The sequence below is a fragment of the Phaenicophaeus curvirostris genome, chromosome 1 (assembly GCF_032191515.1).
Source record: "Phaenicophaeus curvirostris isolate KB17595 chromosome 1, BPBGC_Pcur_1.0, whole genome shotgun sequence".
Lineage (NCBI taxonomy): Eukaryota > Metazoa > Chordata > Aves > Cuculiformes > Cuculidae > Phaenicophaeus > Phaenicophaeus curvirostris.
The window spans coordinates 83388393-83415190 of record NC_091392.1 but is presented as its reverse complement, the minus strand read 5'-3'; the positions used below and the strand labels follow the sequence as shown (position 1 = coordinate 83415190).

The window sequence follows — 26798 nt, the reverse complement described above, 5'->3', positions numbered from 1 at the left end:
GATGGGATAAACTTCCTGTAGCCAGAAAGGCCCAAGCCAGAAATATCGCAGACACCAGGCAAACATCCAACACCCTTGTTCCACATATTAACAAAAAGATCAAAATAAACGGTGCCTTACCTTCCTCTGTGTGTCAGGAGATGAAGTGAAGGTTATGGGGTAGAGTATGGGAAAGGAAAAAAAAAACAAGAGTAAATTAGATTTAACAAAAATCACCATTTTCCATAGTAAGACTGCTCCCTGCTTGGCTGCATCCTCTGGCCTCACGCTCATCTCAGAGAGAGGATTCTGACAGGGCTCCAGAAAGGCAACCAGCTTCACAGGTAGGGTACAGATAAATCCACCCACAACAGACATCTGGCCTCTTTACCTGGTGAAGCCCTCATCCTGCAGGTTTAGTACCAAGTTATCTGCTGTGAGATACACACGGTTTTGTGATGCAGCAATCTGAAAAAGAAATTCATTACAGAGATGGCATAAAGAAAAACAGCATACATGCACACAGAAGATGGCACTAATAAGGAATCTATCTCCCCCTCCAGATACAGCACTCTTGTTTTAGTCATTTAAGATTGCAGTTAAACCAATGCAATTCCCCAAAACAACTCTAACTTCCCAACTTCCCATCCCAGTGCCATCAGCCTTTCTAAAAGAAGTGCTCATTCTGCCTCCCTGTCAGACAGATCTCTGACCCCACACGTATCTGTTCCCTTTTCTCAGCCTGCAGGACACCAGGAGCTTTTGATGGCTGCAGCTGAGTGTGGGTGATGGAATCTGATGTGGATTGGGCCTTGGCATATGTAGGGCACGAACTCTTAGCCTCACATCTAACTGCCGAACATTTCAAGCAAAATCCCAAACACTACTTGAGCAGAGAAGCGCTAGGCAGGAACAAAGATCAAGACAGGGCAGGTCACATTCGCCTTAAATTCATCATGTGGCCACTGGGCTGGGAGGACAGCACAAGGACAGCAGAATGATGATGGAAATTCCTCATTGCTCACCGTTTTTGAGATGTTTTGAGCAGCTCGGATCTTACGTAGCTTGATGTAGCCTGGATTCCTGCTGAGAGCTTCACCAAGGTACAGGGGAGCAAAAGTTAAGGAAAAACCTGCCAAACAGAATCCACCCACCCTCAAGGGATTCTTCCTAAGCCATATCATCAAATACTTTAGCAATCTCTAACCTGATAACCTGGGCCTTTTGGCAGGCATGTTCTCCCTTCCCCAAATCAAGAATAACATTATGGATCATGGTCACGTACAGCCAAGGGGAAGTTAAACTTTACAACGGGGACTGAGAGCTCATGGCAGCCTCTGCTCTGACCTGTAACCTCACTCCAGCCAGCTGTAGGGAAAAGAAATGAGTGATCAAATTGATGCTATCATCTTATAAGTCTCCTAAACGTAAGCCAAATGCGATGTGGTCTCGGGACTGTCAAGCTCAGAAGTCACATCCCACAATCTCCCAAAGAAGGATATCATCTTGGCAGCTGTAGCTTCCCCTTCAGCCTGAACAATCTTCTGCTTCTGCTCCTGCTTCGCCTTCTCCACCAGAAACTGTGCACGTTGTGCCTCCTGCTGGGCTGCAGAGAGAATGGCCAAAAGCATTTGAAGCGGATCCCATTTTCTGAGCCCTCCCACCAGAACCCTACAGCTGAGGATTGGGGGCTCCCCTTCCTAAAGAACCTATGTTCTGAGCCATATCCACAAGCAAGAAATGTATGAGCATGGTTTAATTTTTCTTGAACAGATCAACAGCATCCAGACCCTCTACTTATAATCCCCAGAGTAAGTGACAGAAAAGAAGCTCTACAGTCTTGGGAACTCCATCCCACTGATGGTCTATCCCACCAGCTGTAAACCAAAGTTTTCTGACAATACTTGTGAAATAACCTGCCTGGCTCTGTTACTAAGGAGGCTGAGATTTGCAACTCTGTAGCTGTAACCATGCCAAAGCAGTGACACGGTAGCCCAAATTCTGTTTCCTTGTTTAATAACTCAATAAAAAGACAACGGCAATTTGCCTTTTCCAGGCATAAACTTTACTCACCCACTTGCTTAGCCTCCACAGCTGCTGTGTATTCACGACTGAAACTAAGCTCTGTGATAGCCACATCATCCAGGATGAGGCTGAAATCCTTGGCTCTCTCGGTTAGTTCTCGCCTAATGAGCAGAGACACCTGAAACACAAACAGAGCAAATGAGTACCAAACACAGGCCATTTCTGACTTCCTGCGCGCTCCAAAAGTGAGGCAGAATCGCTTCTCACAGGTGTGCCCAAGAGAGACATTACTGAAAGTAAATCCCGGGTCATAGACGTTATTACCACCTCTGAATCTATCACCTCTAAATAACGCTGCAGAACTACCTGTTGCTACATACAGCATTTTCAAAAGTAAGTGATAACTACCAACAGGCTTCAATATAACTGTATCATAGAACTAATTCTACAAAAATAAAAAATCTTCAAAGGTTTTTCACTTTCACATCCCATTACATCTAGTTCCACAGTTCCCACGTGTTTTGACGAGAAGCATATCCTTGAATTTGCCCCTGCTAGCAGTCTGGTCCCCTCCTCACCTTTGTCTTCACATTAACAAAGCAAAAAATTACCACTTCACACTGCTACAGCCTGTACATACATCACATTTCTTAGTTACTGTAGAGTTACTGTAGCTACTCCCATAGAGTAGCTACTCCACTCTTTTTAGTCTCTTTGGATAAGTATTGTTGGTTCATCTTTATTTTATTGTTCTACTAATTTCTATGTCCTGCACCAAATATTGACTTAAATAGAAATCACTGCTACTGTTGCATGCCCTTGACCAGTCTGGCATTTGCTTTTGCTTTTACTACAACTGTTTCTGAGCAGAATTCTAAAACGATGCCCAAATTCTTTACTGTGTGAACTGCGAGTGTGTAACTACATAAAGTCACTTCGATTTCTTTTGATTATTAACTGCTTCAATGCACATCTCTATACAGTGATGACCGCTATATATAACAAGAAGGCAAATTCAAATAAGCTTGCCCAGAAATCTCAGAGATACCCAACAGTCCTCTTTGTTTCCAATAAACCTAAACCCCTTACAGACATTGTTTCTCCTTTGTCACACCCTCTTTTTGCACTCAATCTCTTTATACCGGATCATTAACAAATCCCCTCAGCACACACCATGTGGCCTGGCACAAAACTTTGAAGTTCCTGTTATGGATCAGTTCTCACTAGACCGGGGTGCTTAGTTCTACCTTTTGTTTTGTTGTCATGGATAAGTACTAGTTAAGAGATGCTTTGTAGTTCATCTTTCTGACAACTTATCCTCTTTAGCAGCCTCATGCAGGATCTCCTCTAAAGCATTCTAAAAGATCAGCAACTTCTCTGTCCTGTAGCTGCAATAGGTAACAGATACTCTCAGAATCTTTGGCAATAGCATTTTTAGAACACAAACTTTCAAGTGTAGGCTTTTCTAAGCTAAACATTTCTCTTACTTTGCAACCCACCTAAACAAAATACTTGCTGCCCTTCTGCAGCATCCATCACTGAAAGTTCACTGCTTTAACTGCTCACCCACTTGGCTTTTCAGATTCTTTAAAACTGTTTAATGTGCTCTGACAGCTTTTCTGAAAGTCATGAAGGGCCACACAACCATTTTTTCCCAAGCCAGTTGTACTATGATTTGTGGACTACGATGTAAATCGGCTCTCCTGCCCCCACCATTTCATTATCGTATAATTTTGTACTTGATATGCTAATGAATTCAGTTTTCTTCTCAGAAGCTAACGGAGTAGCCTTAGTATTTCTCTCAGAATCAAATGGTAAGTGGGATGTAGCTCCATGCCCTTTCTACTTGGATGTGCCACCTATCAACTTCACATATTTATCCTTCGTCTGTTATAGCATTCCCCTACGCAAAATTTAGCTGTTTCTTTGCAAAGTGAGTGCAATTCTCCTCCATATGAGTTTACCTGGGCTCTCTGAGTGATAAGCTGTGAAGCATTAAACTTGGCCACCACACTCTTGAGCACTTCATTAACGATGGAAGGCAGGACTCGCTCCTCATAGTCCAGGCCCAGGCGCTGGTACATGCTGGGCAGCTCAGCAGCATTTGGGCGGGTGAGAACACGCAGCGAAATGTTCACCATCTGCAAATCTGAAGAGGAGAAAGAGATAAACGTAGGGCCAGCCCTACAGCCAGACTCCTGCCTCTCTCCCACCCACAGGGAGCCTCTTGCTGCAGTTCCGCTCTCACCTTTGGAGCCGGTGGGGGAGGAGATTTTCCGCGGCCGGGCTCGAATGTCATAGATGATAGGGTACTGGAACCAGGGGACCCTGCGAGGGGCGAGAGGCATGTTATGGTGCAAGCACTAGGCTGGGCTCAGGGTGTGGGGCGATACCAAAAATGCCAGCAAAGAAACTTTCTAAGAATCTTTGGAGTTTTAGAATGCGAGCACCCTTCATCCAGGCTGGGCAACACAAGGAGCGATATTGTGTACAGCAAGACAAGAGCTAGAACAAAACAAATTTCCCATTGACAGCTGCGTAGGTAAAATCCCCCAGAACTCTTATGCATATTCTATTACTTTCCAAGGACTCATTTTAATGTTATTGTGACCTTCACAACAGCCAATTCTCTTGCAAATTTGGCGCTCTGGAGCCAGCTCTGCCCGACCTCGTGTTTGAGACAGGGAAAGGCTGCAAACAGAAGGGATTGCAGAGGGAGAGATAGCACAGATCACACCGAGCACAAGGTGTAAGAGCAAGTAGAAAAACACTAGATCAAAAAATCACGCTATGACACCCCACGTGCTACCAGAGCATGAGATACAAGAACCACCGCGATTTGGATGGACTTTGCTCCGCTTAAATGGAAACATCCCCCCTTCCCGTAAGGGCGCCCACCCCGAGCCTCGGGGGCCCTACCTGAAGTGCAGCCCCTCGGCGAGGATGGTGTCCTGCTGGACGCCGCCAATGCGGTTGAAGAAGATGGCCCGCTGCCCGCCTTCCACTGCGGGGAGAAGCGGCGGCGTGAGGGAGGGGACGGGACAGGTTGGGGGAGGGGGAGGGGAGGACGACGGGGCCGGACTCACCGATGAAGACGGACTCACGGACGCCGTAGGCCAGGGCGCCGGCGCCCAGCAGCAGCTTGACAGCGGTGCCCACGCCGCGCGGCCCGGCCGGCAGCCGCCCCGCCAGGTCCTTCAGGTTCTGCGCCATGGCCGCGCGCGAAGGGCAGCGGAAGTGACCGCGCCGGAAACGGCGCCGCCGGGGACACGCCCCCTTCCAGACAAGCCACGCCCCCTCCCTTAAAAACCGCGCCGGCTCAGCCAAAGCCACGCGCGCATTCAAGCCACGCCCCCTGAGCCGCGCGCGCAGAGACCGAGCCGCCAAACCACGCCCCCCAAAAAGCCCCGCCCCCCGAGTCGCGCGCAGGAAGCAGCACCGCCCAGGCCCCGCCCCCCTCCCGCGCTCTGAGCCCCGGCCCCGGGCTCGCGCGCCGCGAAGCCGCCCTGCCGTTTCCCCTCTCCCTCCCCCAGCCGAGCCGCCCCTCCCACGTCAAAAGCCGCGGCCCCGCCGAGCCGACCCGCGCCAAAGCCCCGCCCCTTCCCTAAACCGCGCCCCCACGCGTCCTCTCCGCCAAACCACGCCTCCTCCCCTCAAGACATGCCCCTCCGGTAAAAGCCCCGCCCCCGCCGCGTCCCCGCCCCTACAAGCCCCGCCCCTCACACAAACCACGCCCGCCCCGCCCCCCACCCCCTCGGCGCTCCGGAAGCGGTTCCGGTCGGCGTGAGGCGGGGCGCGCGGAGGCGGCAAGATGGCGGCGCCCAGGCGGGCGCGTGGGGTCGAGGCGGAGGCGGCGGCGCACGACGACGCGTCGCCGGAGTCGAAGCGGCCTCGCGGGCAGCGGCGGCTCCTGGTGGTGCTGGAGGGGGCGAGTCTGGAGACCGTCAAGGTGCGTGCGGGCAGGGCTGGAGCGGCCGCGGGGCCCGTGCCCGTCTCCGTCCGTGCTTGTTCCCTTGCCTGCCCTTTCTCCGCCTCTCCGCCCTTACTCACCTGCCTGTTCCATGCCCGCCTCTCCATCCTTGCCCGCCTGCTCATCCCTTTTCCTCTCTGGTTCCCTTGCCCTCCGTACGTCTCTTGTCCACCTCCACCTGTGTCCATTCCGTGTCCCTTGCCTACCTCTTCCCACCTCTCTGTCTGCTTTTACCTCCCTGCTCGTCCCTTGTCCCCCCTGCTTGTCCCTTGCCTGCTTCTCCGTCTGCCCCTTGCCTACTTCTCCATTCTTGTCTGCTTGTCTGTCCCTTGCCCATGTCTCCATCCATCACTTCCCACCTCTCTGTCCTTGCCCGCCAGCCCATCCTTGTCTACCTCTCCATCGTTTGACCGTAGGTGGGGAAAACATTTGAGCTTCTCAACTGTGACAAGCACAAGGCGCTGCTCTTGCGGAACGGCCGGGACCCTGGGGAGGTGCGGCCTGACATCACCCACCAGGTAGGGGCTGGATCCGGGCAGGGGTGGCCCAGCCTGGTAACAGCCTTGAGGGAGGTTGTTCCTGTCTTGGAGGGGGCTGTTCGTGCCTCTGGAAGGGGGGCAAGTTGTGCTTTACCCACTGTGCCAGTGGGTTGTAAGTTTAGTAATTTATAGAATTGTAGAACATCCTAAGTTGGAAGGGACCCACAAGGATCATTGAATCCAACTCCTGTCCCTGCACAGGATGACCCCAACATTCACACCATGTCTCTGAGGTTGTTGTCCAAATGCTTCTGGAACGTAGTCAGGCTGGGCACGGTGACAGCTTCCCTGGGGAGCTGTTCCAGTGCTCCACCACCCTCTGGGTGAACCTCTTCTTAATATCCAACCTAAACTTCCCCTGGCAGATGTTCCTGCCATTTCTTGGGTCCTATCATTGGTTGCCATGGAGAAGAGACTAACACCTGCTCCTCCTCATTCCCTTATGAGGAAGCAGTAAACTGCGATGAGGTCTCCCATTAGTCCTCTCTAGGCTGAACAGACCAAGTGACTTTAGCTCCTTCCCATATGGATTCCTCAATATGGGATTGCTTTCTCTCAGCTCTACAGTAGAACTTGCGTGGCTAGATGAACTCCTTTATGGGGCATAACTCAAGTTTTCCATGAGCCCTCTCTCTCGCACCTTTTCTGTTTCCCCTACTGTTTTTGTTTCTATTTCAGAGTCTCCTGATGCTCATGGACAGCCCTCTAAATCGGGCTGGTCTCCTGCAGGTTTATATCCATACCCAGAAGAATGTTCTAATTGAAGTCAATCCCCAGACCAGAATACCAAGAACGTTTGATCGATTTTGTGGTCTTATGGGTAAGCGATTCCAACTTTATACCAGCCACAAAATAATGCAGGAGAGTGATTAGGAGTGGAAGAATATTGGGAAGAGTCAAACAGTTGCACCAACCTTAAAAACATGAAAGCGAGAAAAGAGCAGAGAAATGAAACTGTCTTTCTGTGAGCATCAGGATACACAGCCTAACTACGTGTTCCTTAGCTCAGTGGGGAGTGTCTGCCTGATACTGTGCTAGCAGTGAAATAACTTGCTAGTCAGAATTTCTTAGGACTGCTTTAGAAGATGCTGAGAAATATAAAGGTGGGCTTTTTGTCTGCTTTACATCTGCTCAGTAAGCGTATAGGATTTCTTTGGCAAAAGAAGAGACAGCTTAACTAATTTTCTTCTCTTGTCAGTTCAGTTGCTGCATAAGCTGAGCGTTCGAGCAGCTGATGGGCCTCAGAAACTGTTGAAGGTAAGCATTCCTGTACCTGAAGGGGCTACAAGAAAGCCGGGGGGCAGATTTAGACTAGACATAAGGAGGAATTTCTTCACCATGAGAGTGACAAGGCCCTGGAACAGGTTGCCCAGAGAAGACGTGGCTGTCCCATCCCTGGAGTTGTTCAAGGCCAGGTTGGATGGGGCCTTAGGCAGCCTGATCCAGTGAGAGATGTCCCTGCCTGTGGCAGGGGGGTTGGAACTGGATGATCCTTAAGGTCCCTTCCAACCCAAACCATTCTGATTCCTCCTCTGCTGATGCAGGAGGCATTTCTTTGTGTACAAACCACAGACTTTACCTCTACACCCTGAGTAACGTTCTGCTTTCTGTAGGTGATAAAAAATCCAGTCAGCGATCACCTCCCTGTGGGCTGTATGAAGATAGGTACCTCTTTTGCAGTTCCAAAGGTGTCAGATCTGCGTGAACTGGTTCCTGCAGCAGAGCCAGTTGCCATTGTTGTGGGAGCTTTTGCCCACGGTTCGGTAAGTGCATGTATCCCTTGAAGTTGGAAAAGTCTGCCGGCATAGATTTTAGTGTTGTTCTGAGTATGGGGTTTTTCCTTCCTTTTGGTCCTGCCTATCCTGCCCCCTCCCCTTTTTCCCCCTTCACAGAATCACAGAATAACCAGGTTGGAAGAGACCCACCGGATCACCGAGTCCAACCGTTCCTACCAAACACTAAATCATATCCCTCAGCACCTCGTCCACCCGTGCCTTAAACACCTCCAGGGAAGGTGACTCAACCACCTCCCTGGGCAGCCTGTTCCAGTGCCCAATGACCCTTTCTGTAAAGAATTTTTTCCTAACGTCTAGCCTAAACCTCCCCTGTCGGAGCTTGAGGCCATTCCCTCTTGTCCTGTCCCCTGTCACTTGGGAGAAGAGGCCAGCTCCCTCCTCTCTACAACGTCCTTTCAGGTAGTTGTAGAGAGCAATGAGGTCACCCCTCAGCCTCCTCTTCTCCAGGCTAAACAACCCCAGCTCTCTCAGCCGCTCCTCATAAGGCCTGTTCTCCAGCCCTTTCACCAGCTTTGTTGCTCTTCTCTGTACTCTCTCCAGAGCCTCAACATCCTTCTTGTGGTGAGGGGCCCAGAACTGAACACAGTATTCGAGGAGCGGTCTCACCAGTGCCGAGTACAGAGGGAGGATAACCTCCCTGGACCTGCTGGTCACTCCGTTTCTGATACAAGCCAAGATGCCATTGGCCTTCTTGGCCACCTGGGCACACTGCTGGCTCATGTTCAGTCGCTGTCAACCAACACCCCCAGGTCCCTCTCCTCCAGGCAGCTTTCTAGACAGACTTCTCCCAGTCTGTAGCACTGCATAGGGTTGTTGTGCCCCAAGTGCAGGACCCGGCATTTGGCCTTGTTAAACCTCACGCCATTGGACTCTGCCCAGCGGTCCAGCCTGTTCAGATCCCTTTGCAGAGCCTCCCGACCCTCCAGCAGATCGACACTTCCACTTGTGTAGGCTTAACCAAAAAAAAGGCCCAAAACTGCAACACTTGGGACCTCTTTCCGTCCCAAGAGGGAGGCACCAGTGAGGGTCGGCCGTTGTCCTGCTGTGCTTTACTGTGGCTGCGTTCAGCCTCAGAGAAATCCTGTGCCTCTCCAAACAACAGAGATAGATTGGTCTATATGAAAACTTGAAGCTTGATTTTTCTTTCTTCTCCCCAGGTCAACGTTGACTACACAGAAAAGATGGTCTCCATCAGCAACTATCCCCTCTCTGCTGCCCTGACGTGTGCTAAAATTACTACTGCCTTTGAGGAAGTCTGGGGAGTAGTATGAGCTGCTACTGTCCTGGGGGACTCTATACAGTGATTCCACATTCTGGAGAGGCTTTTACTTAGGTGTGAACCTGGAGGACTTTGGGCTTCTGGAAGGGAAAACACTTCAACTTAGCCCTTGTAGCTTCTGAGGCAATGAGACTTTAAAGGGACTGCCCCACCAACCTTTTATTCCTCCTATTAAAGGTCACTTTTGGTAAGAGTGCTTGTGTATTTTACTTTCTCATGTTTAATATATGGGCAGGGTTTGATCCCGTTATAGCAGGGATTCAGCCCAAATTTCTTATGGAACTGAAGTTCTTAGCTGTGCCCTGCTTGCCCTGCAGCTGTAGTTACTCGTTCCTTTAGAATTGCCTTGCTTAGTGGTGTGCAACAGTCCGCACTCCCTCACCACGGCACCCAAGAGGAAAGGAGCTGAAGCTGATATGAAAAAGACCGGGAGCAATTTTTATCCTGGATGACAAACGTAGAAAAGTCAGAAGGTGGCTCCAATCCAATACAGTGCCTGCCTTGAGTGTTTTACAATCATCTGGTATCAGCAGAGAGACGAGTGTGCACTGGAGGGCAGCAGAGAGATAAGGCAACGTACAGAAGGTGGAGGATCTGGAAGGAGGCTTACTCCATTCCCCTCCTTTCGGGTCTCTGACCCTGTGCTTTCTCTTTCCCCCTCCTCTCATTGAGAAAAGTCATACTTCAACACAGAAAACTTGGCAGGTGATGCTTTGCTTCTGGAGTGTTAAATCAACTCCTACAAATGCACAGGTGGTACAATCTGGAAGAGAGAAAAGTGCTAGATTAGTTTTAGTTCATCTTATACCTGCCTTTCACCTTGAGGTGTAACTTTGCTGCCCCGCTTCACCTCCTAGTCCAATCTCTACCTAGTACAGCCTTACCTTTTGGCTGTTATTCTGCTTTTTTTAGCTTTTCTTTTCGTGGCACAATTAATCTGCGAATGTAAGGCAGCACCAATAATAAGGTGAAGAACAGCACATGGCCAAGGAAATAGATAGACCTGTACACCTGTAAAGAGAAAGGCGGCGTTAAGGACAGACAAGAAGCTTTGAGCCAAGAACATACGAGATGGGATGGTGGGTTGCTTGGGTTGTCCGTTTGTGGCTACTAAATACCTTCATCCATTTGTCCCAGGTGAAAAGGCAAAATGGCACCAGAGAGTAACCCATGAACATCCAGTGGTTGGCCTGCTGCAGCACGTAGAAGAGGGGCCGCAAGGCAGTGATGGAGGCCAAAGTGCTTAGGGCAGGACTGTCCCGAACAAGGTTTATGACCTGATTTAAAGAAAAAACAATTCTTGTTGGGTGGATGTCCCAGGGCTCCGGGACAAGCTCTAGGACTAAAGTTATCTATCCAGCTGTGTAAAATTAATTCAAGCAGGCAGTTAGTCTAAAAAAGCAGCTGAGTATCCCATCTTGCTCTAAGTTTTAATTAAAGAAATGGTTTAAAGATGGAATATTGTTCTCTCAGTACTGGGAGATTTAGCAGAGGCATTCAGCTCATGCTTGCCCTCCAGCCTTCCCAGCTGCCCAGCAATTCTGCCCTCTACTCATACACCAAGTTCTCCACTTTTCTTGCTTCTGCAATAAATTTATGGCTTGCCCACACAGAAGCCAGCAACCTACTGAATTCTTGAGAACAAAACCATATCACATTTGAAAGTCAATTCCAAAGTGAGCAGCTATTTTCTGTATTTAACTCAAGTAAAGTCTTCAGCGTGGCAGTTCCTAGACTCAAGGGAAAGGCTAACGCAGGCCACCCCATTCCAGTAAGTCAGACAAAGTGCACCTGTCTTTCAACGATGACTATCAGCAACTCCATCTGAAAGCACACCAGGTAGCCAGAGTGCAGCCCATGCCAAATGGCCAGGAAGAAGAGGGCCAGTGCCTGTGACAGCAGTTTGTTACCCAGGAACTTCAGACGCTTGAAGATGTAGCTAGAGCAGAAAGAAAAAACATATCAAAGTGCCCCTAGTTTATTGTCTGGTTTTCCCTCTCCATTTCAGAGACGCAGGGCCCAGGGGACCATACCCTTTACACAATCCAATTACAGAAACAGCAATACAGCTGCCCCTTTGCCAGGGCATACTGTACCTCAGCCCTTGCCTTAGAGAAATCCCAGCAAGTGGGGAGAAAGTCGTTCAGCTGACAACACACACAGAAATGGTATTTTACAATTCAGTTGTGCATTCCAGCAAGTGCCAAACCCAGTTCAGTCATTGCACAGGGTGTATCAAAAAGTGGGATGCGGGAACCAGCTGTTAGAGCAGTTCTGCAGCTGTCTGTTTGACTAGGCAGGCCAAAGGGCTCACTGTAGTCCTGTTCCAGCCTCTGTCCTCCTGCTCTCATCAACTGCTTGCCTATGTTAATTGGCCACCCTTTTAGATAGATCTTTTCATTCAATCTAACCCAGGAACTGTTTCAAACAGCACAGCAGCAAAAGGCAGGGAAAAAAGTAAAAGAATTGGAAACTGGCTGATTCTTCCTCTAATGTTCTCTCTCGCAGCCTAGGATCTTGGTTCTGTTGACACGGACATTATTGACACATGATAAAAGGGGAATTTTATCCTGCTCACCGAGCCACCCAAGCATTGGTGTTGATGTTGAAGGAAGCAATGGTCCCTGTGAACAAAGGTGTTGTCTCATACAACCAGACCTTCATGTTGGCACAGGCATTCCACAAAGGCTTTCCACTCTGGTCCTTCCCATTGTACCCCAGACCAACAAGGATGCAGACACCTTCCTATGGAAAATGATTCACAAGAAAGCTAAGAGGAAAACATGGCCCCCTTATTTTGGAAAGGCAGATGTGGGAAGCTCTGACTCTCATTGTGTAGAGTGGAGAGCACCACTGCAGACAGAACAAACAGATTAAAATCTGCCTGCTTTATAGCAGATATGTGGTTTGCTTCCATTTACCGCTAAGTCCAAGAGCATACTGAGTAGCTGCAAAGGTGTGACCTTTGTTCATTTATCTTTTATTTCTGGAATGACATCTAGACTCACCGTAACAAGCCAGCAAGTTACGTATTTGTAGAGTATAATTTTACCCCAGATCAATATATAACCACAACGGAACCAGAAAGGCTTCTCCTGCAGAGATAAGAGTGAAAAAGAACAAAAATAAAACCCCGAGTTGAGTGGCAATAATGACACAAGGCAGATGAGATCTCGTCACTGTCTTTTGTTTTAATATGATTTATATCTTTGAGACTGCTATATGGACCGGACTGCCAGGCTACTGGCTTATGCAGATTTACACATCCTTCTCCTTCCTTTGCTAATATTTGGCTGTACTGAAATAGGCACCTTTGGAAGACTCTTGGGATTAGCATGATCATTGTGAAATGTACACACTCCTTTATTCCTACTGACAGAAACACCGATGATCTGCAGGTAGGGAGGGTTTTGTTAAGAGTTTTCTAGGAACCTCAAAGAATCTGATAAGCCTTGCAGGTTACTCTAGTGAAGTTTTCATGTAACAGATAAATGGAAGGTCACTAAAACTTCACAAAATGCATGTTAGGTTTCCAAAAACAACAGTAGCATTTAAGATTAATTCTCTACTTGTAGAAGTTTTCATTTGGTTCAGTTCAGCTTACCAATTCCTGTTCTGCATCTAATGGAATCCACAGGACAGGCAATAAAGCCCAATCAGTTGTGAAAAGGCTTATCACTAGTTGCTGACTTATCCTACACTTAAATTGAGGAAAAACTAAAGAAAAAGTCCACTCTTGTAGATCCAGTTCCCACCAGAGAAGTGGAATTCTTCCACCCCCAAGAACTGCCAAATGAATACATACCATATACTCATCTGAGATGAGGTATTCGTCAGAGATGTACAGACTTGACAAGGTATAGGTTACTAGAAACAAGAGACCCAAACTCAGGCGCTTGAGAGCAGGCACAAAACTGAGAAAGAAAAATATGAAGGTCAAAGGAAATACTTGGAAAGAGACCTTCGAACTTGTAATTTTAAAAAGTGAAGTGGAGAGGAGGAGGTGGGGGAGAGAGCAACGAGGAGTCACCACTTTCCACTGCAGCAGATGCCTTTGGAACCTGGGATGATAACATGACCAGGTTGGGACCAAGTCTGTACTAAAGATGTCAAATGGTTGTTGACATTCATGCCCTGGCATGGCTCTCTGGTTAATGCCCTAGCATTATGAGCAACTTTTGAAAGACTGCCTTCTCTTATCATAGAATCATAGAATCACCACGTATAAATCACTTTTGGTCACAATACTTTAGTGTCCAGGTAAGAAAGCATTCTGCTGCAGGGAACATGTGGAGGATTCAGCATTCTAGGATTTTAGGAAGGTGAGGAGCTAAGTGGCTTTTTATTACCTATTTGGTCTCTGGCCTGGAACGTCAGTCATCTCACCCCTTGCCAGTTTCTGATAGTCTGTCATGGAGAACTGAGGCCCCACCATGAAGGCACCATAGAAATAAGAGAATCCTGAGACCTCCAGCAAGGTAGGAACTCCCCGGACAGCAAATCGCCGCTGCTCAGGGGTCAGGAACTCCTGCACCAAAGGGAGTGGCATTAACATCATCCTAGGGGATCTCATACTAGCTGTGGATGTTATGGCCTCAGCCTCCCTCATTCATGGTCTCAGTTCTTCCTCTCCATGTATATGGAACTTTCCACCTTGTATTTCACATCCATCCCTCTCCCCAGCCCTCTCTATCCCCATCCCCTCTAGAGAGCACCAAGACCCAGTTGTTGAGACCAGTTGCACAGATCTCTATTCCCAAATAAGCTCAATATATGGAAGGGAACTATTGACATGCATCCCTGCTAGCGCAGCAGGCGTAGTAAAAGCACTGTATCTGACCTATTCCAGTCCTGGACTGTATGTACTCCCCTTAGACCTTATTGTCTACTTTTTGATGCAAGAATTCATTGTCTTTAAACACTTGAAACTTCAGCTTAGGAAATTTCAGCTCAACCTTGTTTTCTTGCAGTCAGCATTGATTCCATGGATGCTAAGGACTTGGTCAGGCCCCAAACAGAAGGGGGAACGCAGACACTCAAAGTAGGATTAAGAGATCACAGCAAGGGTACTGCCCTCTCCTACACATTTTGCTGTGCAACTTCTCTCACCATTTCATCTGCTCTAAAAGGCCCTAACAAATGGTAAAGGGCAACCACTCACAAAGATGTGGTAAGAATATAAAAGGGAAAAGAAAATGGAACTGAGATCCAGTGCTGATGGTCTGCAAGATAAAGGTACACTACCCACAAGACACAGAGCATTGGGGATTGGGAATCTAAAGCAACAGATTTGGGAGGGGGAGATGGTGGGGAATTTGGAAGGGGGCACAATAATATTCTGACATGATTAAAACAACTTTTGTTTGTCTCTAATCACTACTGTCTCTCTTCCAAACTATTTCTTTCCAAACCAGAATTCAGTGCCCTCAGATACTCACAAATGCTTCCCTCTTGGGTTTTATCTCTCTCTCTCCCCCACCCTCTATGGCTTTTACCAAACAATTAACGCACTTCGCTCACTCGCATCTTTAGAACTTGTTTTTCTCTCCTCTACGTCACTGGAATGGCATGGAAGAGCACATGAACAATGAAGGAGGAATGGTGTCTTACTCACCAGATCTTTTCCTCCATCATAGTAGTCGATGGCCAGACCTAGAGGTGAATAACAATTACTTGAAGCCCTGGAATGGGCTGGTTGGGCTGAATAAGCAGTCCTCGTTTCTCTGAGGCTCAGCTTGCAGAGTGCAAGAGATAGGAAGGAGGTGTCACTCACCAATCAACTTGAGTGTCAAAACACAATGTGGCATTGTCCACTTGATGTCATAATGTTCTGTGGCTGTGAAGTAATATCCAGCCATAAGGTAAGTCTGAAAGAAACCATTGTTTGGGTTATTCAAACTAATTCCGCCAACTGATTTTGATCTGTCTCCACCTTTTCACCTACAGTTGCTACTGGGAAATGCAGAACTGAACAGAAGGCTCCTTTCTACAAATCGATGCAGTAAGAAAGAGAGTTTTACCATCTGAAAGACGAAGGTGGTGCAGACGGCAGTGATTGTGCGACCCATTAGTCTCAGTATGAGGAACTGGATTAGGACACACAGCAAAGAATGAAAGAACTGCATCCCTGTGGGACAGGAAAGAGATATGAAGTAGAAATTATACTTTCCCATACAGGTCCTCCCAAACCACAGCGCACCCTTCCCAAACTCATCTTACCAAAATTGAAGTAAGCAATTGAGAGTCCTGTGAACACATTGTAGAGATGAATGAGGTAGGTCTCCTTCTGGAAGAGGAAATAGCGCTGGAACAAGGCAAAAGGATATCCTGAGTAGAGGAGAAAAAAAAAAAAAGATGAAAGAGTTGCCAATTACCATTGACAAGCATTTGAAATGGTCCAGCTTATAGGTTTCTTGAACATGTACTTTACATATATGCTTCATCAACACAGGTCATGGTGTACATTACTGATATTGCATTTCCATCTCGGGAGGCAGATGCCAGATGAATTACTCTGCATATTACATAAAAGAAAATACTTTAACAGGAACATAATTATATCAAAGTTGACATCGAAGTGCAAGAAATTCCATGGTTACAGTTTCTGGCCTCATTCAATAAATGAGATGAATAATGATGAAATACACAAATCAGATTTCAGGCTCTGGTTAGTTTCCAAATTCTGTGACAAATACAATGAAGGTGGCAAGAAGCTAGATTTAAAAGACAAAAAAGCAAGGAGGGAAATTTTATGGTTAATACCATTGCCTTGTCCTAATAAATTCAATCCCTGCTCCCATCTCAATGAGTTCCTAACATGATGCTGACCAACTTTAGCCCCAGAGTCCCTCAAATGACCTCCAGTAGTGTACTCTTCCTTTTCTAACTCTCCAATTTCAGATTTGCACCTGATTTGTGAACTACTGGGCACACAATGCCATAACCAAAATGTACTGGGATTATGCACGTAGCATTTTTGAAAGAATCAAAGCCAGAAGCGTTTCATAGCAAGAAGCTAAGATAAATGGAAGGAGTTTTTCCCTTGCATTTCCTGAATGTTAGTTCCTAGCCTAATTTAGGAATACCTCCAGAGATTATTCATTTGTGGCTCTAGTGAGGGGCAAACATTTGTGAAGTACTGTGGTAGTATGGTGAGAAGTGCCATACATTAACCCCTGAGTGCATTAAATTCTGTCATCTAGGTGAGGTTCGCATAGCATGCAATAAACATTGCCATGTATTAGAAATAAATATATTATATTTTAATGCGTATTGATACAGGAAGCGTTGTCCATCTCAGGAGTATGTGAAGTCTGTTCATACAAGTAGGCATGTGCACAACAAGATTAATTGGGATAGCAGAAGCAACTTTAATTCTGGTGTTTCATAACCGATTCTTTTACTTTGCTAGCTTATGTTCTTTTATCCTGATTAAAAAGGAAACAAAAAAATCTCTTCTACCAAGAAAAAAAAAGGAAATTCATCCCATACCACAATACCAGCGTCTACACTGCTTATCAGCCCAGCTGAAGTCTGTAGCAGTGGATAGATCTCTGCTACCTGCGCTAATGGAGTAATAGTAGCAGCAGGTAGTCATGTTTTATGTGGAGCAGTAATAAAAGGTGATGAAATGCACATTTTGCCAAGAAGTGTTTGATGGATGGAAGGTTTCCAATAAACAAGGCCAAATCAAGTCACTACTGTGAGAGGAAATGAGAAACTCTGCCACGTTATGTAAAATACACTTATTGCAGTCTGCCAGTGCTAACAGGCTGAGGCGTGACTGAAGCCATTTCAAGGTCCTTTCTGTCCCTCCAAATCCCTCAGGAGGGAGTCTGGGACTCAGGCTCCCTTCTAGATCCTGAACAGCAGCATGCTCTACTGATCTCAGATGTATACCTGCTGCATCTTGAAACTGAGCTGCTTCTCCCTATTTCCTCAGGCTCTTGCCACCCCTCTTTCAGTTTTCCTGCCTCCTTGTTTGTGTTCCTTCCTCCTTTTGTGTCTCATGCTGGTTTCCACGCCACAGGCTGCTTTTTCGGTCTGAGCAGCCGGCCAGCCCCACATACCACTGCCCTTTGCCCACAGAGCCTGGCAACCTTGCGCTTGCACACTCATCCAGCTTGCTCTTCCCTTCTGCAACGGCAGTTCCAAAGTCCCCTTACCCACACGGTCCCTTTCCCTTCCTGGGCTGACAATAGAATCAGAGGAACACACCTCTGACATCCCAAAATGCCAACTGAGAAGCAATGAGGGAATCAGCAAAGAGAGTTCATCACACGGGCTTCCTGGGGATACAGGAGTAACTGAAAGAACCACAGCAATTCACAGAATTTAAAATAAAAAACTAAGCGATACAGTCTATCAGCCTTATACACAGAAACCTACAGTTCTTTTTTCAGGTGTCCATTTTCCTGTTGAAGTTTAATAAACATCCTAACAACTGGTTCTCTGAAATGAGAAGTGGTAAAAAAACCCAACAAACGTGTTACCACCAGCTTAATCAAAAGATAAAATATTGAGGTTTACCATGGAAAAATATTTTCCCCTTTTGAGCAAAGGGGAGAAAGATCAAACCAGAAATGTAGTCAAAGTACCACTTACTGCTGTTCGTCGACACTTATGGTTTTAAAACCACATTTTCAAAGATTTCCTACTCTCAAAAATCAGTACAATCTTGAAAAACATTCAGGTTTTTTATCATTGCTGCAGTGAGAAATTAAATTATGAGTGAATACTATAATGTACCTCAAGCTTCTAAAAGCCAGGTGTTTTATCTATTTGCTCCCATCCCCAACTAGTGTTCCTACTCTTTAAAAGACTTGTCACATGTACTCCTTTCTAGCTCTTCGCAGGAGGAGATCATATCATGGTTTGGGTAATGCTGCTCTGAAGAATAAGAATCGAGAGCCCTTCGAAACACAGAGCTACTGGTGTGCACAGCACAGATGTTTTTAGACAGCCACAGATTTAAATCCCTATCTTGTACTACATGGGTACTGTTTCAGTTCAAAAGTCACAACCAGTCTAAATTCTTCTGATATCCAGAGGAACTTGCCGGTACTCTAGACTGCACTTTAATTACAGTTCTGCTGCACATGAGGTAATTTTCTCAGTTTTACAACTGGGCAAGTTCCACACTGCAAAGTTTGCCTCCCAAGTGGCAGTGGATACTGAGTATCAATGGCCACAGCTGCAGCCTGTGCTTTTCGGAACACTCATAAACTATCAATTAAATAATGAGATATTGATAAAATGGTTTGGGTTGGAAGGGACCTTAAAGCCCACCCAATTCCAACACCCCTGCCACAGGCAGGGACACCTCCCGCTGGATCAGGTTGCTCAAAGCCTCATCCAACCTGGCCTTCCAGGTATGGGGCAGCCACAGCTTCTCTGGGCAACCAGTTCCACTGCCTTACCAGCCTGACAGGAAACATTTCTTCCTAAAATCTAATCTAAATCTCCCCTCCCTCAGCTTAAAACAGTTCCCTCTCATTTTATCCCTGTACTCCCTGATACAGAGCCCCTTCCCAGCCCTCCTAAGGCCCCTTTCAGTACGGTGAGGCTGCTATAAGGCCTCCCCCGAGCCTTCTCTCCTCCAGGCTGAAAAACCCCAAGTCTCTCAGCCTGCCCTCATACAGGACGTGCTCCAGCCCTCTGATAACTTTGGTGTCCCTCCTCTAGACTCGCTCTAACAGATCGATGTCCTTCCTGCTCTGAGCACTCCAGAACTAAATGTGGGACTCCAGGTGAGGTCTCACCTGAGCAGAGCAGAGGGGCAGAATCCCCTCCCTCGCCCTGCTGGTTTCTCTGCTTTTGATGCAGCCCAGGACACGGTTGGCTTTCCGGGCTGCAAGCACACACTGCCGGCTCCTGTCGAGCTTCTCATCCACCAGCACCCCAAAGTCTTTCTCTTCAGGGCTACTACTTGGATATATCAGCGCTGCAGGATGCCGCACTGGTTTGCTTTTGCCTTTCAGAAACAATGGCACTAGAGTCCCTGCTCCTTACTGCCAAGGGACCTTGCACAGCAGCTCCCAGTCTGCCGAACATTTCTTTCACAGCTCGCTCAAGCACACTAGACCGAGACAGGAAACAACCTGTAATACACCAGGAGAAAACAGAGGGTGACCTCCTTCTCCGAGGTAATTCTCTTTGTCTATGCTCCATAGGGTTCAAAAGCAGTCTGCATACAGAATTGATTTTTGTCTCTAGATAGGGAATTAGAAATTGATGTAAAAGGGACAAATTAGCCAAGACATGCTGCTGCTGATAAATTCCTTTTTCTTTTTTTCTCTTCACAGGAACATGAGGATGATCTCTGGTTAAGAGAACCCCGGCACCTTTCCTTCCAGAATGGACAAGGTCAGCTTCTTGGCCACAGCAATTTGGGAGAGCAATGGGCCACTGCATAACGCCCAAGTTGTCCATAGATACAAGAATCTAATTCAGAAAAAGAAGCAAATGATCAAGAGGCTGGATTAGGCAGGAGGAACTTTCTACTAATTCCAAGCAAAAATAGCACTGTCAAGTTTGCCATCTTCTAGAATGGGTGATTAAGATGCCTGTCTTTTTCCACAGATAAAGCTGCAAATAAGAACACCAGAAACATTCTTTTCATCTCTGCTCCCTTTATTTCCCCTTTTATATGTGCTAGCTTTGTGTCATCTTCAAGAGAGCAGATCAGAACTATTTTTCCTCTTCTCCCTTTTCCTGATCAGCAAACTCCACTTTTGTTAACATCTAGCAGATCAATTATCTTCCCTTTCTTATACAAATGCTTAAACTAAAAAGAAGGGGACAACAGGAAAAAGACATGTTAAAATATAAGCCTTACCTAATATTTTGACTTCAAAGGTGGTCTCTTTTTCTGCCAGTAATACTAAAGTCCTATACCTTGCTTAACACTGGGTGCATATACATGAGTATGTTAACTCAGCTCAAGAGTGTACTTTTGAAGTTCACTCACAGCGCTTTAGTTTGCATAGTAGAACCATACCAAAGCATGGGAACAGGACTCTTCAAATGAAACTGAACTGAAAATACACTTCAGTGGGTGCTCGGTCCATATGACCAGACTGAAATTCAAAGTAAATGCCCGACACCCATCAGGTACTGCATTACAAACCAGTCTGCTCTACAGATCCATCCCTACTGTAACGCTTTGCCTGCTAATGTAGACACGGTTAAGGTGTAGCACTAGGCAGCTCTCTCTGGTTTTGTTTTCAGCTTTTAAGGAATACGAAGCATTTGAAATTAAGAGTTTAAACAAGGCAGCACACAAGTGCTCTGTGACAGGTCTGATTTTAGCACCTGTGAGCTTTTACAACTTCTCCAGTCTCTTACTCATGGAAAACAACTGTTTGCCCTCCCTTCAGTAAGGTTCTGACTTGGCTGACCAGCCAGGTCTTGATTTAGGTATCAGCTACGGGTGACCACTGAGCCTAAATAAAAACCTTCAGGATACAGAGAACAGGAATAAGTAGAGGATGTAAAAAAAATGGTGAGAGGTAGCAGAGGAGAATATAAGACCACCTGCAAGCAAAGCAGCTGGTTTCTGGCACCTGTTTGGTAGCAATGTGTTAATTCCTACAGGTCACCATTCTGTCTGTAAATGAGGGAACACTTCCCTGGTGCTTTTCCTGGCAGGTCTGAGCAGATCAGCAGGGTCAGTTCTGGCTCGGGGCTCTAAACAGTACATTGGCTCTACTCCATGTTATGCAGCAGAACATGCCACGTGGTTTGCAAGGCATTGTGTAGAAGCATGTCCAAATAAACACCTTTAATTCTTCAGGATCATCAAACCACACAAGAAATAAGATCAACCTAAAGTCTTAAATACACAATGCCACGAGGCCTCCTGTATCATGGCTTATACTTTGAGTGGTGACAGCAGGAAAGAAATCTGTCTCTTCTCATGGAAGTACAAGAGCAGCCACACGGAAACCCTCTTCTCCTGTTCCCACCGCTGGAGGGGTTCCCTCACTTTCTCCTCTGAGAGGCTAGCACAGCGTTGGTTCAGACCGCTTACTCTGGCAACCAGAAAGTAACCCTGTAGGTACGGAGCCGAGACCACTGGCGCCTTCCACGCTGACCTAAAGAGAGTTTCTCCTGGGGGAACAATAGGCTATGGACCTACTAACGAATGCAACGTAAAATGTATCTCTCAGAAGATATTTTCATATAAGCGTACTCATATGAAAATACTCATTAGTGTACTAGACATAGCAATTTTTTTTTTAAATGACAGGGTGCAGAACTATGCTTCAAGTACTACCGAGGCTGATAGTATCGCCACACCACAGCCTAATTTCTTCAAAGGTTGTTTATGGAAATTTTCACGTACAGGAAGTATGAAGTAAGTTTTTAATCTTGTACAATGAGGAACGGATTCTATTCTAGTTGCACTCCTTGCTTCAAAACTGCAGGATTAAAATCCCCATAATTTGCTCAGCAATGTACTGGTACAATCTTCACTTTTTCACTGAGGAAAGGTGGAGCCCTACTCCAATTTTTGTTCTTTGTTCCTTTTCCTTCCTCTTTTTTTCTTATCTCACTCTCCTTTGTCTTTAACCTTTCCCAGTAGTGGCAGAATGTTAACAGTTTTGTATCACCTCTTTTGGTTATTTCAGGTCATGACTAAGTGAACACACTTATTCTGAGTCAAAATCCATTCAAGTTATATGTCAACACTAATTCAGCTTTCTCCAGAAATTAATGTAAGAAGTTGCAAAGTCCTTTGCTACTCTTCCTCTTTTGCAGAAGGCTATTTTTACCAGTTTCTGGTGATCTTCTGAAAAGTGAAACACTCTAAACAGTTGTTGCAATAGAGCTGCACAGTATAGATGGTGAACTGTAACACAAAGGGAGAAATAAGCAACAATTTTTAATCCATCTTTGGAAGAGAGCACCACACTCATCCTCACGGTCCTTGTTCTGAAATAATTCAGCTGTATTAGCTGCAACTAACAAAAATAATTTTCTTCCTGAATCTATGCAAATACCTGAAATGGAGGAAGAGAAGAGAAAGCAATACTTTGCCTGTCTTAATGCCATTTCCAGCTTTTAGAAATGCCTTTCATTTATACCCCAGGCCACCCTACGAAGTGGTGATTGGGCTAGCTGTATTACCAACAGGCTTAAGGCTTTCAGGCACATTAAAAAGACTGCAAGCTAAATTGCAATTAAATGAACATTTCTTTTAATGCTAGTGTTCAGTTAAGGAACTCTTCTCTCTCTCATCTCGTGTTGCTCTGGAGCAGTGCTTGGACCTTCCTTTTAACATAATGGGATAATACTTTACTACCTATCCATTAAGCAGGAAAGCTGAAGTGAACCCCCTTTGCCAAGTGGCTCGATCTACATGACCTGCAGCAGTACCAGACTAGAGGCAAGGCTGGCTTGCCTGCCTTTAAGCCTTCTATATGAAGTTATACCTTCAATTGCACGTAATTAAGAGATATTGAGCTAGGGAGGAAGTACAGGGAAATGTCCAACTCTCGTCTCCTGGTTTTGTATACATGTCAGGTATGCAGGTAAAAGAAACACAAGTGGGCTCCCAGTCCCAGATCCTCAGACTTTTACCAGAATGGTAAAGACACATTAAGGCTTCATGCAAAATAGGCAGTGAGCTGTATCAGGAAGGGACACTGTACTGTCTCAGTGGCTTAGTGTCAACACTGTATACGGGACGTTTGTAGCGACACACAAGAATTTCAGACTTTATCAATCTATTGAGGGCAGTGTACATTTCTTCTTATCATTAAGACGATATTATCTGCTATTTATTCCGAAGAAGTAAGTGGTTTTGCTCACTTACAGGACACGGAGCAGGAAGCAGCCTTCCAGTGCTCTGTCCTAGCTTATTGTTAGGAAGAAGGAACTCTGAGAGTATGTTCAAAGTGCCTTCTGCAAAGGTATCACTACTGTACACACTTGCTTTCACGCATATTTTCCAACACCTTTTCTGCATAAGTACTTGTTAGACTTGTACCTCGGTGCATTCAGTTGACTAACCTGGTAGGAAGCTATCTGCTTTTTCTGGTTTAGGTTTCTGCCAGGCAAGTAAATTAATTCAGATTGTAATTAACGTACCAGAGACAGACATGGGAGAAAGGAAAGCAGGATTTCTCCTGTTCAGCTGTAGGGAGATGACAGATTAATTCACACTGACTTATGTGCATGTCCTGTATATGTTTCCTGTTACGTTTTTCTTTATATAAGACATTTGGTTTAATTAACTTCTAAGTTAAGTCCAGAATGATACTAATTTCAGTTCCCTGTATATACCCCTAACGTGAAGAATGTTTCGGTTCAGTTTGATCTTACAGATTGTAGATTCAATCATGCAGAAAGAAGTCTGGTCTAGACCACAGTGATGACATGACACAACTTTCATCCCTTTTAAAAAAAATTCTTGGGGGGACTTGGGGGTGCAGATGGATGAGAAGCTCGTCATGAGCCACCAATGTGTACTCACAGCCCAAAAAGCCAAATGTGTCCTGGGCAGCATCAAAAGAAACGTGGCCAGCAGGTCAAGGGAGGTGATTCTGCCCCTCTACTCCTCCCTTGTGAGACCTCATCTGGAGTATGGTATCCAGTTCTGGAATCCTCAACATAAGGAGGATATGGAACTGTTGGAATGGGTCCAGAGAAGGGCTATGAAGATGAACGAGGGCTGGAGCACCTCTGCTATGGGGACAGGCTGAGAGAATTTGGGTTGCTCAGCCTGAAGAAGAGAAGGCTCAAGGGAGACATTATAGTGACCTTCCAGTACTGAAAGGGGCTACAGGAAAGCTGGGGAGGGACTTTTTTACAAAGGCATGGAGTGGTAGAACTAGAGGCAATGGCTTTAAATTGGAGAAGGGAAGTTCTAGACTAGACATAAGGAGGAAATTCTTCGCAGTGAGGGTGGTGAGGCAGTGGCACAGGTTGCCATGGGAAGTTGTGGCTGCCCCATCCCTGGAGGTGTTCAAGGCCAGGCTGGATGGGGCTTTGGGCAGCCTGGTCTGGTGGGAGGTGTCCCTGCCCATGGCAGGGGGTTGGAACTGGATGATCTTTAAGGTACCTTCCAATCCAAACCATTCTATGATTCTATGACTTTTCGTTAGCTCAAGGACCTTTACATTGACAGAGTGCACACTAGCAGCTATACCCCTTTTAGGTTCCAACAAATGCTTGTATTTCCTTTTTTGCTAGGTGATTACACCATAAAAAACTTTTGAACCTGAAGTTCCACTGGGTGTCTGCAGAGATTATGTAGATAGCATGTATACATTCCCTTGAACTAATGTTTTGGGAGCTATAAGCTCTACTAGTTAGCCTACATCATTAACTCTAGCCCTATCGTAACCATCTTACGTGTGATCTAACCACCTCATGTTTGGCTCAGCACAAGCAGCGTGTGTTTGCAACATGCTCTGCGCTGCAGGTGGAGCACGGCACATCACCCCAGTTCTTCTGGCCACTGAGCTGGCAGGCTCTGCTCACCCTACCTGGCAGATCCCGCGGCGACACACTGCTCCTGCATAGCTCCACGATTGCTGCAAATGCTAATAATGTCTCTTGGCAGAGCTACTTGCGTGCGGACAGGGCGACACCTCAGAGGGGTCGCGGAGATTATTCCTCACCGTGGAGCCTCCCAACACGGGGAACGCAGGGCACACGCGGCGCTTGGCACTCGTGCAAAGGGCAGCTGCAAGCTGCCCAGTGGGCACTGACCCCAGCTCCTCTCGCATCAGCTCTGGGGCCGGCCTGTCCCTCGGGAGCCCCGCACGTGGCACGGAACAGGTGTCACCTGGTGCCACGGCTCGGCTCGGCTCTGCAGGGCACGGGTGTCAGCTGGCACCACAGCGTGGCACGGCTCGGCTCTGCAGGGTTATCCCGGCTCTGCTCTGCCCGGCTCGGCACAGCACGGCACGGGTGTCGCCCGGCACCACGACTCGGCTCCGCATGGCACAGCTCGGCTCCGCACGGGTGTCGCCTGGCACCACAGCCGGGCTCGGCTCTGCCCGCCTCTGCCCTGCTCGGCGCTGCAGGGCTCTGCCCGGCACGGGTGTCGCCTGGCATGACAGCCCGGCTCGGCTCTGCCCTGCCCGGCACAGCTCGGCTCCGCCCGGGGTCGGCACCTCCGCTCCCCGCGCCCTCCCTTACCCATGAGAATGGACACGATGAGGCGCAGCGCCTGCTCGGACGAGCCCAGGGCCTCGGCCAGCCGGGCCAGGCCCCAGCCGGACCCCGCGGCCGCCATGTTCCCCGGCCGCCCCGCCGGCCGGTCGCGCCCCGATCCCGGCAGCGGCACCAGCCGCCGCGGCCCCCGCAGCGCGCGCCGCCCCCGCCGCCCCCCATTGGCCGCGCCGCGACAGGCCCCGCCCCCCGGCCGCCTCCCATTGGCCCGCGGGGTTATGGGGGCTGGGCCTCGCGCTCGGTAAGGCGACGGCTGGCCGCGAGGGGGCGGGGGGGGGGGAGGAGGGCTTTCCCCGCGGGGCGGTGATTGGACGGAGCGCGCGCGCGGGAGGGGGGCGTGGCCGGGCGCAGCCCCGCTCCCCATTGGCTGCGGCGGGACAGGAGAGCGCGCGGGGCGGGGCCGGGGTTACTCGCGGGCGGGGGCCGCGGTGGTTGAGGTGGCACGCGGAGCAGCGCGGGGGGGGTCGGGGGAGCGAGTGTCCCCAACGTCCTGACGAGTGTCCCCTGACGAGTGTCCCCAGCTGAGTGTCCCCAGCGCCCTGCCGAGTGTCCCCTGATGAGTGACCCCTGATAAATGTCCCCAGCATACTGCTGGGTGTCCCCAGAGCTGCTCAGTGTCCCCAGCCCCTTCCTGAATGTCCCCAGCTGAGTGTCCCAAGCGTCCTGCCGAGTGTCCCCAGCCCTGATGAGTGTCCCCAACGCTCTGCCGAGTGTCCCCAGCATACTGCTGGGTGTCCCCAACGCTGCGGAGTGTTCCCAGTTGAGTGTCCCCAGCGTCCTGCCGAGTGTCCCCAGCTGAGTGTCCCCAGCCCTGATGAGTGTCCACAACTGAAAGTCCCCAACGCTGCTGATTGCCCACAGCGCCCTGCTGAGTGTCCCCTTTGCCCTGCTGAGTGCCCCCTGCTGAGGGTCCCCAGTGCTGCTCGGTATCCTCAATGCTGCTGAGTGTCCCCAGTGCCCTGCTGAATGTCCCCAGCGCTGCTGAGTATCCCCAGCTCTCTGTTGAGCGTCCCCAGCCCTGCTGA

General features: G+C 47.9%; 3 protein-coding genes across 3 annotated transcripts; 1 reads left to right on the top strand and 2 right to left on the bottom strand.

Moving 5' to 3' along the window:
- Window positions 1–270: 270 nt before the first annotated feature.
- PHB2 (prohibitin 2) lies at window positions 271–5261 on the bottom strand. Its single transcript, XM_069865527.1, has 8 exons — window positions 5091–5261; window positions 4924–5008; window positions 4253–4332; window positions 3969–4153; window positions 2053–2182; window positions 1482–1585; window positions 1005–1082; window positions 271–447 (listed from the first exon to the last, which is right to left on the bottom strand). Exons 1-8 carry the CDS (start codon window positions 5215–5217, stop codon window positions 367–369), a joined length of 870 nt encoding a protein of 289 aa, XP_069721628.1. The 5' UTR covers window positions 5218–5261; the 3' UTR covers window positions 271–366.
- A 538-nt stretch (window positions 5262–5799) lies between these two features.
- EMG1 (EMG1 N1-specific pseudouridine methyltransferase) lies at window positions 5800–9781 on the top strand. Its single transcript, XM_069866129.1, has 6 exons — window positions 5800–5953; window positions 6391–6492; window positions 7192–7333; window positions 7712–7770; window positions 8127–8276; window positions 9467–9781. The coding sequence occupies exons 1-6, from the start codon at window positions 5816–5818 to the stop codon at window positions 9578–9580; spliced, it is 705 nt and encodes a 234-aa protein (XP_069722230.1). The 5' UTR covers window positions 5800–5815; the 3' UTR covers window positions 9581–9781.
- Window positions 9782–10005: 224 nt separating this feature from the next.
- LPCAT3 (lysophosphatidylcholine acyltransferase 3) lies at window positions 10006–25915 on the bottom strand. The gene is made up of 13 exons (XM_069865999.1): window positions 25741–25915; window positions 15808–15915; window positions 15609–15715; window positions 15362–15455; window positions 15203–15240; window positions 13938–14116; window positions 13394–13502; window positions 12597–12683; window positions 12167–12333; window positions 11380–11527; window positions 10707–10865; window positions 10473–10599; window positions 10006–10351 (listed from the first exon to the last, which is right to left on the bottom strand). Exons 1-12 carry the CDS (start codon window positions 25835–25837, stop codon window positions 10483–10485), a joined length of 1410 nt encoding a protein of 469 aa, XP_069722100.1. The 5' UTR covers window positions 25838–25915; the 3' UTR covers window positions 10006–10351; window positions 10473–10482.
- Window positions 25916–26798: the final 883 nt, after the last annotated feature.

Excerpts from the sequence above, each read along its gene's own strand:
- LPCAT3 (XM_069865999.1), bottom strand. The coding sequence starts at position 25,837 with ATGGCGGCCGCGGGGTCCGGCTGGGGCCTGGCCCGGCTGGCCGAGGCC. Across the intron at positions 15,916-25,740 it reads CATCGTGTCCATTCTCATGG|GATATCCTTTTGCCTTGTTC; the intron begins GTAAGGGAGGGC and ends TCCTCTACTCAG. Across the intron at positions 15,241-15,361 it reads TTTGACACTCAAGTTGATTG|GTCTGGCCATCGACTACTAT; the intron begins GTGAGTGACACC and ends ATTCACCTCTAG.
- PHB2 (XM_069865527.1), bottom strand. The coding sequence starts at position 5,217 with ATGGCGCAGAACCTGAAGGACCTGGCGGGGCGGCTGCCGGCCGGGCCG. Across the intron at positions 4,154-4,252 it reads CTCCCCCACCGGCTCCAAAG|ATTTGCAGATGGTGAACATT; the intron begins GTGAGAGCGGAA and ends TCTCCTCTTCAG. Across the intron at positions 2,183-3,968 it reads TTATCACTCAGAGAGCCCAG|GTGTCTCTGCTCATTAGGCG; the intron begins GTAAACTCATAT and ends TTTGTGTTTCAG.
- EMG1 (XM_069866129.1), top strand. The coding sequence starts at position 5,816 with ATGGCGGCGCCCAGGCGGGCGCGTGGGGTCGAGGCGGAGGCGGCGGCG. Across the intron at positions 6,493-7,191 it reads GGCCTGACATCACCCACCAG|AGTCTCCTGATGCTCATGGA; the intron begins GTAGGGGCTGGA and ends TTTCTATTTCAG. Across the intron at positions 7,771-8,126 it reads GGCCTCAGAAACTGTTGAAG|GTGATAAAAAATCCAGTCAG; the intron begins GTAAGCATTCCT and ends TGCTTTCTGTAG.